Here is an 8,814-nt window from a genome sequence, read left to right on the forward strand (position 1 = left end):
TGGCATAAATCAAGTTACCTCAATGGTTAAAAAAATCGTTTTTGTTCTTAGAGGTAATGAGTTCGAGCATCAACAGCTGTAGTAGAGTGATTGAGCGTTCATTATCAAATGATTGAGAATACTTAGAACAGATCTTACTTTGTAATCACTTTAGCTTAATCAAAGTTTAAGTTCAATGTCAAATGAGTAGACAATATGATTATTCAAACTTTAATAGAGAAAATGAAAATTTATTCATACTTCAATGACCATTTGTAAAATTTATCCTAATTTGAAATCAGATCAATTCGATGACTTGTTTTCGAGAATCGAGATTGGTGCAGGTTTATGCCAATGATAAATTCGGTGTCTAAAAATAACGGCAAAATGCAAATGATAGTGAAATTTCAACGTCCATTTCCATTTCCATTTCTTCTAAATTTCACATCGTCAATGTCAGGTAATGATTTTATGCGTAACATCAATTTCGCATCATATTCATAATATAAATTAATAAAAAGATGATTAAAATATTATAAATTAATACCATTAATGATCAAAGTATAAATATTTAAATATAAATGACTTATTTACGTGGTTTATCCATTATATAATTTCATAAATGGAAATTAACAAATGAAAAGCGAGTGTGAAGAACGCGTGATGGAGTTGGGGGAAAAAGAACGCGGCGCGTGATCCGATGATATATCCTCCTTCAACCTTACACTTCCTGTTTCTCCTCCTCCTCTTGTTTCTCTCTTCCGATTCTCTTTTGTCTCCTTTCCCTTTTTTTCTTACAATAATTTTGGCCGTTAATCTCAACAACAAAAACACATATATACATATATTATATATACGCGCACAAGTTATTTCCTTCCAAGGAAGCCATGACTGGCAGAGATTTCCTCGAAAAGATGAAGGCATCTCCTCTCTTTTCTGGGTTTTTTCAATACCCTTTTCTTTGTATAGTTAGAATTTGCATAATCTGTTCTGTGCATATTTATATATGTATGTATTTATAATATAATAAGTGGAGCCTTTGACCTTGTTTTATGAGGAATTTAGGATGGAATGTTGTATGATTATTAGATTGTCTTCAAGTGGGTTATGATTCTTTTGAGAACCCACTTTTATTTATTTATTTTGGATGTATGTATATGGGGTTTGGATAGATCTTTTTTTTTTTTGATGAAAAATTGGAAGCTAGAGGAAATAGTTTCTGAGAATTAGTTTATGATAATTTGATTTGATGAATTTGTAAGAATCTGATTCTGGTAAAGGGAAGAGTAAGATGTCGAAGCACGTAACGCATGGTTATCATTTAGTCAAGGGGAAATCAAACCATCCTATGGAAGACTACGTTTTCGCGGAGTTTAGGCAAGTCAACAATAGCGAGCTCGGTTTATTCGCTATATTTGACGGTCATTTGAGCCATGTCATTCCGGATTACTTGAAGGCGAATTTGTTTAACAATATCTTGAACGAGGTAATCTGTAATGTCTGTCATCAGCTGGATCTTATCGTATATGCTCCTGTAATGTTTTGCTATTGGTTTCGATTGTGTCTTTGTTTTATTTTCGAGGGCAGCCCAACTTCTGGACAGAACCGGAGAATGCGATTAGGAAAGCGTATAATGTAACCGATACACATATATTGGAACAAGCCATTGATTTGGGCAAAGGGGGTTCAACGGCAGTGACAGCAATATTGATCAACTGTCAGATGCTGGTAGTAGCAAATGTTGGCGATTCCCGGGCTGTGATATGTAAGAATGGTGTGGCTAAACAGCTTTCTGTTGATCATGAGCCTGCTTCCGAAAGGGAGAGCATCGAAAATAGAGGTGGATTTGTTTCAAACTTTCCAGGTACCTGTGCCAATCTTATTTTCAACTTTATTTTGGAAACTACATTAACACTTAGATTATGACTATTGAATGTTGTTCATATGGAAAGCTGCATGTTTTTTCTTTTGGTTTCAGGGGACGTCACTCGTGTTGACGGTCAGTTAGCGGTGGCAAAGCTGCATGTTTTTTCTTTTGGTTTCAGGGGACGTCACTCGTGTTGACGGTCAGTTAGCGGTGGCCAGGGCATTTGGTGACAAGAGTTTAAAGAAACATCTTACTTCGGAGCCGGATGTGATCACTGAAATGATCAATGATGATACTGAGCTCATAATATTGGCAAGTGACGGTTTATGGAAGGTTAGTCTTGCTTAGCACATTTATCCTTTATTGAAACTGCACATTAAATCCGAGATTTAATTTTCGGTTCTTTGAAATTCCAGGTTATGTCGAACCAAGAAGCTGTTGATGCTATCAAAGGTATGAAGGATGCTCGGTCTGCTGCAAAGCACCTAACTGAGGAAGCTGTTAATAGGAACAGCAAGGATGACATCTCCGTTATAGTTGTAAGATTTCAGTGATCTGTAAGTGTGTCAACTTCTCTTGTTGAACCTTTTTCGTGTTTGATAGAATGTTATGCTTATTTTGTGTCGGTATCCGAAGCTTTCTATACATAAGCAAACTGTAATGAAGCTGTCTAATTTCCAATGAAACTAATGAAGCTGACTAAGAACTAATGAAACTAAAGTTGACTTTTAATCATTTATCGCTGATAGGATATGTATTCTGCCATGAAATTTATTAATTTGTATTGGACAATTGGAGTTCCCTCGGATAATCGGATATTAATTCCGATACTTGACATTGTTATAAAATCCTCCATCATAGTATGGTAACTTATAACTACTACATGCTGCAAGAGATTATCCATTGGTTGACAAAAGATGGGGGCATAAGCTGATGATATTTTGGTCCTTAAGCTCCTTATCTGGCCTAGAATGTTGAAAAGATGAAGTGCTCGAGATTGATAGCGGAACTCTTCCTCTTTGAGCATTAACCTGTCTGAAATCACACTTCTGCATCTTTCTTTGTGTACGACCACATGCCTCCGGCATCTCTGTTTTATGCTCAACGACCACAACCGGTGACTTATCGTGAATCTCTCGCACGTTATGGTGCCTGTGGTATGGCTTGGCATCTGCTAAATCGAGCTCACATTATTTTACTCGATGAACACAATCATTCTCTCCTAAACAACTGGTATGTTTCATCTAGCAATCCCTCTTTGCCCCCTATAGCCTCCACACGATGAGATGAATCAAAACCAAGTTTCGTTATGACTTTATCCGCTTTGCATCTACTAATTCTCGGATCTAAAAGTGCCACCATATTTGGCTTATGCTCTCGCATATTCTCTTTGAAGACTCGAAAATTTGCATCCGCCGCTCCCTTGACAATTCCACATTAAGATTGCAAAATCCATAAAAAAATATGGTTTATTATTTATTTATAAAAAAAAAAACTACCTTTACTGGCTTACACCAGACTTTCATTCGATTGTTCCGTTCCGTTAAATTGGGACTGAGCTTGCTCTTGGATGTTAAGAATAACATCATTCATAGCTTGCTGGATAGTTGATCGATCCAGGGAACTTTTGACCAGAGTCATATTCGTGTTTCTATTGTTGTTGGCTGGAGCATTCCATCGACCCAAATCTTGGTCGTTAATCGGACCATCCGTGGTACTTTGTTCTTGTTCTTGAAGGTACAATCTTCCTTCAAATGGCCAAATCTTCAAAATTAAAACATACAAGAGGGAGGTTTTCATATTTCACAATCTGAGTTTTGTTTCCAATTCCTACACGGGAGATTAAAGGCCTTTTTTAGACCGATATAGACGGCCACTCTAGTGAACATTCTCTTATGTTTTTATGGAAATTTAATTTCATCACTTCCCTGACGAACTTGTCAATATTTGTTAGAACAGACTTCTTGTACATGTATAAACTTGGGAGTCGGATCCAAGCAATGACCGTTGTGAGATACGATTGAGTGGTGCTGAAATTCTTTGTCCATGGTTGAACATTTAGGTATTGGTCTTCAAATTTTATTGAGTACTTTTTTAAGTAATTATAATTTTAATTTCTAGAAATGTATTGAGGACATGTTCCAGTAAAAAAATTCTGCTGATCAAATCTTTAATATAAATAAAAATAGTTTAATATAAAAATAAGTATCAAAATTATATTGTTTCTCTATTTTGGTGCTTAAACTATTTCTTGGTTAATTCAGATATCTAACGTTATAAATATTAACATTTTAAGTGTCCCGACTGTAATGATCATTAAAAATTTCGACATGTATTTTGATAACTTTATAAATTTATTTTCTTAAAAACTAAATTATTCTATTTAAAAAATATTAAAAAAAATTCCACAACCGCATCCCCTCCCTCTTCCTCTCACCCAATGTCCCTCCGTCCTCCTTTACCAAATACTGGCAGCTCGAATGGTTTCAAAGGCTAGTGATGGTGACTATGTCACGGGTAGCATTTTCCCCAAAACAGAATACCCAAAATCAACCCGACCTAATTGACAAAAACAATTAATCAATATGCTCAAAGAATAAACATTAAGGAAAACTCCAAGTAATTCCATCCGGCTATTCAAAGAAACGACAAGGGCATAATGTTTCATTCTAACAATGGCTGCTAATAGTTTATTAAATTCCACGATGGAAGGCTTTGGGTACTTGGCAATCATCTTGTTAAATATAACCAGAGCATCACCAACACAATCGACACCATCATACTTTTTCCCCTTTCCACTTACAGAGATGTATATCTTATCTAAAGCATATGTGGGTAGCAAAGGGATTAACAGAAGAAGAAAAAGAAGAGTGGAAAATAGAAAGAATCCTTCCAGCCTTAGCAACAAAAAGAAGAATGTGAGAAGAAATAAGCTTACCCATAACTTGAAACTAAGAGAGATGGAAAAGCAAGGGCTGAGCTTGAAATGGTGGCAGCACCAATTGAACAACTTTTTTTTTCTCGGTTGTGAAGAAGTAATATAAAAGGTTGTTTAGGGAAAATGAAACTAAAACGATGTCCATTCAAAAGTTAAGGGTAAACAAATTTTTAATATCTAAATTATCAATTTTATTCTTTTTTTTAATATATAAACTTTTAATTTTTTTCAGAATCATATTTAATGTTTAGTTTTTATTTTATTTTAGTACATGTTAAAAACTTAATGTCAAGTTTTGAAAAAATTGAAAGTTAAGATAATAAAACGTAGTAAAACTAATAGTTTAAGTACTAATCATATTAATTTTTTAACGGTGGGTACTAAAATGAAACAAAAAATAAATGTTATATATAGTTTTGAAAACTAAAAGTTTAGGTGCTAAAATAGGCTAAAAGTAATAGTTTAGGTACTAAACATTTAGTTTAACCTAAAGATTAAACCCTCGGCTCTATTACAATAATACAAATTAGGGTAAACTACAATTAATGCCATTTTTGTTTCAATTGCTTTAGATTTTGGGCACTGAAATTTCAATTCTTATTATTTGTTCATTTAACTAGGTGGTTTACAATAAAACCATGACTTTTATTTTTGAGAAAATAACCTCAGTGACCAAAAATACCTTATATTATACGAATTTAACCAATTTTTTTTGGATTTGCCAAAATGACCAACAAATTCGCAACGCGAACTCCAATTTCGCAACCCAGTTTCCAATTTCGCAACTCGAATATGTAAATCGCAATACAGAAGTCAAATTCGCAACGTGAAAGTCAAATTCGCAACGCGATAGTCAAATTCGCAATACGAATTTGTAAATCGCAACACAGGAGTCAAATTCGCAACACGGTAGTCAAATTCGCAACACGAAAGTCAAATGTTTTTACGCGAAACACAATATTAATTTCGCAACACAAATGTAAATAGTATTATCGCAAATCATCTCTAACCTAAAACCCTAAATCACAACTCAGTCCCATCTCTATCTCTCACTCTCTACGGCAACATCCGTCCCCATCTCCGACGAAATCCGGCTATCTCCATCTCTCATAGCAACCCTCACAACCATTCACGGTCAGAAATGGAAAATCAACCATCAAGGGTTAGTTTTTTTAATCTTTTATTTTTATTTTGAAATTTTTGTATTATTATTAGATTTTTCTTATATTGACGATAAATTTACTGGTAATTTCAATATATATAGATTAACCATTTCACTGAGATTGTTTAGTAAATTCATTCGGTTGCTGCCAATACTGTTAAACTGTTTAGTCTTTAACCCTATGAAGTTAGTAATTGTCTTTGTTTTATCTTTTTGTTGAAGAAACCCTAAATCACAACACCAAAATCACAACACGATTTTAGTTTCGCGTTGCGATTTTCATTTTCGCATTGCGATTTTCATTTTCGCATTGCGATTTTCATTTTCGCATTGCGATTTTCATTTTCGCGTTGCGAATTTAAGTTTCAGAAACTTCTTTTATTTTACAAATTGAAACTTGAATGAATTGCATTACTTTAATAAAAAAACAAAGACAAATACTAACTTCACAGTGTTGCTAATTTAAATTTCAAGAATAAACTACTACTATTTATGTTGTCATTGAACCTACACTAAACCTATATATTATCCTTTTAAATGTTTATATAAGTGCTTACTTCTGGAATGTTATCTGATGCATTTTGTGAACTATGATGGAATAATGACTTGGGTGAATACCGTGCTAGTTTGAAACATATTTGGCTTTGTTTTCACTGTTTAATATCATGTCTGTTTATAGTGTATAATAAGGAGTTTTTGGTATATCTAACTGTATGTTTATTGTTTTTATAGAAATTTTTTTCGGCTGCATTGACCTTAAGGAATAAATTAAGCCTAGCCACTAAAATTGCGTCGACGCTTACACCTCTACAAAGAAAATTGTTTGAGGATACTTGCTTCGGGTCATGGCTGAAAGTGCAATATACGGGTGTAGATGCTATGTTGACACATTTGTTTCTTCAGACCATGACTAACGATCTACCCGAGGGGATACAACGTGGTGATGAGGAGATATGATTTCATTTTCCTTCGGCACATACTTATTTTGGGCGGGAGGAGTTTTGCTTAATCACTGGTCTACGCTTCGGACACGATGATGTAGGTCGGTACACTAGTCATATCGCCCGCCCATCATTGTTATCTCGGGTTTTTCCTGAGCTGGCAAAGTCGAAGCCGAGTTTACACGTCGACGACTTGAAGAGATTATTTGATAAAGATGGTTTTACTCGGATGGATGACCTTGATGTTGTCCGAGTATGCCATTTATTACTTTTGCATGTCGACTTTTTAGGCAAAGAGGGCAGACAACCTATCTCCGAGGACCTAATATTATTGGTAGAGGACCTAAATGCATGGAACCTGTTTCCGTAGGGTTCATATCTATGGAAAGCTACCTGGAAGAAGTTGTCATCTGCCTTTGAGGACCGAAAAAGTTTACGGGGCGATGGTTCTAAATACACTTTGACAGGCTTTACTTGGGCCTTTAAGGTAAGAATTTCTATATAATATTTCCAAAATTATAATTAATTATTTAACAATTACTAATGTTTGTGTATTATATTGTTTGTATATTTGGATATTTGAGGCTTTCCCCAGCATGCGGACATATGCGATAAAAAGATCAAATGATATTCCTAGGGCTATTACCTGGAAGAGGATCCGCATGTTGGATTGGGAAGAGTTACTCCCATATACGACAATGAATGATGTAAGTTAACACATAAATAATACCATATATAAACAATTTATTACCAGGATAATTTTAACTTTGTTTGAGCTTTTATATTGTTAGGAGGCCAACTATCCATTACAGAGGCTGACACCCACAGAGGCTGAGCTTGCCACTGATTGGTGGTAAGCTAGTAAGTGGTTTTTTGATAGGACTGATGATGAGCACCCCCTACTTCGAGAGCCATCACCTGATCGGGCCGATTCTACAGCTCGACACCCGGAGCCATCACCTGATCGAGCCTCTTCTCCACCCCCACCATCACCTATTCCATCACATCATCGAGCCTCTTCTCCACCATCACCTCATGATAGGTGACCGGCAAAGAGGCCACGACATTTATCTCCCTGTTCTCCACCTCCACGGGATGAGTTAGGGGAATTACGTGATGAGGACGATGCTTTGCGTTATGAGGTCGGTACTTTACGTGAAGATAATGGTGCATGGCGTGATGAGGTTCGATCTTTACGTGGTGAGGTGGATTTTTTACGCAATGACAATGGTGCGCTACGCGGTGAGGTATCTACTTTACGTGATGAGGTTGCCGCTCTACGCGAGATTGTTTCATTGTTGCAGAATGAGATTCATACTCTACGCAATGAGTCGACATTATTTATTTATTTACTGATTTATGTATTAATTTATTTTTAGCGGCCTGATAAGGTAGATGCTTTACGTATGGTTTTTCTTGCATGACGGGGTTCACGCATCAGACGTCGTGCACGTGCCATTACGTCTCCATTCACCCCACTAGTGCCAAGACTCCGTAAGAATAAGCCTGATGCACCTATCATCATTCAAGAGGTGCCTCCTATCGTTCAAGAGGCCCCTCTCATCATCGAAGAAGCCCCTCCCACCGTTCAAGAGGCCACTGTCATCGTTCAAGAGGTCCCGCCCGCCGTTTAAGAGCCCGATTAACATGGCGTCATATGTCGACATATTGATAAACCCCCTCCCGTACCCGATATGATAGATGCGAGTTGGCTTTCGTATGTGTTACCGGCCATTATCATTCCTCAGCAGGAGAGGAAAACACTACCGGAAACAATTACGGATATAATACCCTTTGGGCTAAGACCGCAGTTGATTTTTATCTACATGAGCGGAGCAAGGGGTGTTATTCTGATCTATGCCAAATCGACGATGCTATTCATTTGTTTCTTGATCGGTCTTGGTGGGGTATTTTATTAGGGGTTGAA

The 8,814-nt window shown here is 36.3% G+C and overlaps 1 protein-coding gene across 1 annotated transcript; it reads left to right on the forward strand.

The window, feature by feature from the left end:
* The first annotated feature begins 432 nt into the window (after positions 1–432).
* LOC120143372 (probable protein phosphatase 2C 39) lies at positions 433–2,475 on the forward strand. Its single transcript, XM_039157709.1, has 5 exons — positions 433–439; positions 1,242–1,465; positions 1,567–1,843; positions 2,025–2,179; positions 2,263–2,475. Exons 1-5 carry the CDS (start codon positions 433–435, stop codon positions 2,398–2,400), a joined length of 801 nt encoding a protein of 266 aa, XP_039013640.1. The 3' UTR covers positions 2,401–2,475.
* Positions 2,476–8,814: the final 6,339 nt, after the last annotated feature.

This window comes from Hibiscus syriacus, unplaced genomic scaffold (genome assembly GCF_006381635.1).
Source record: "Hibiscus syriacus cultivar Baekdansim isolate YM2019G1 unplaced genomic scaffold, ASM638163v2 tig00110847_pilon, whole genome shotgun sequence".
NCBI classification, from domain to species: domain Eukaryota; kingdom Viridiplantae; phylum Streptophyta; class Magnoliopsida; order Malvales; family Malvaceae; genus Hibiscus; species Hibiscus syriacus.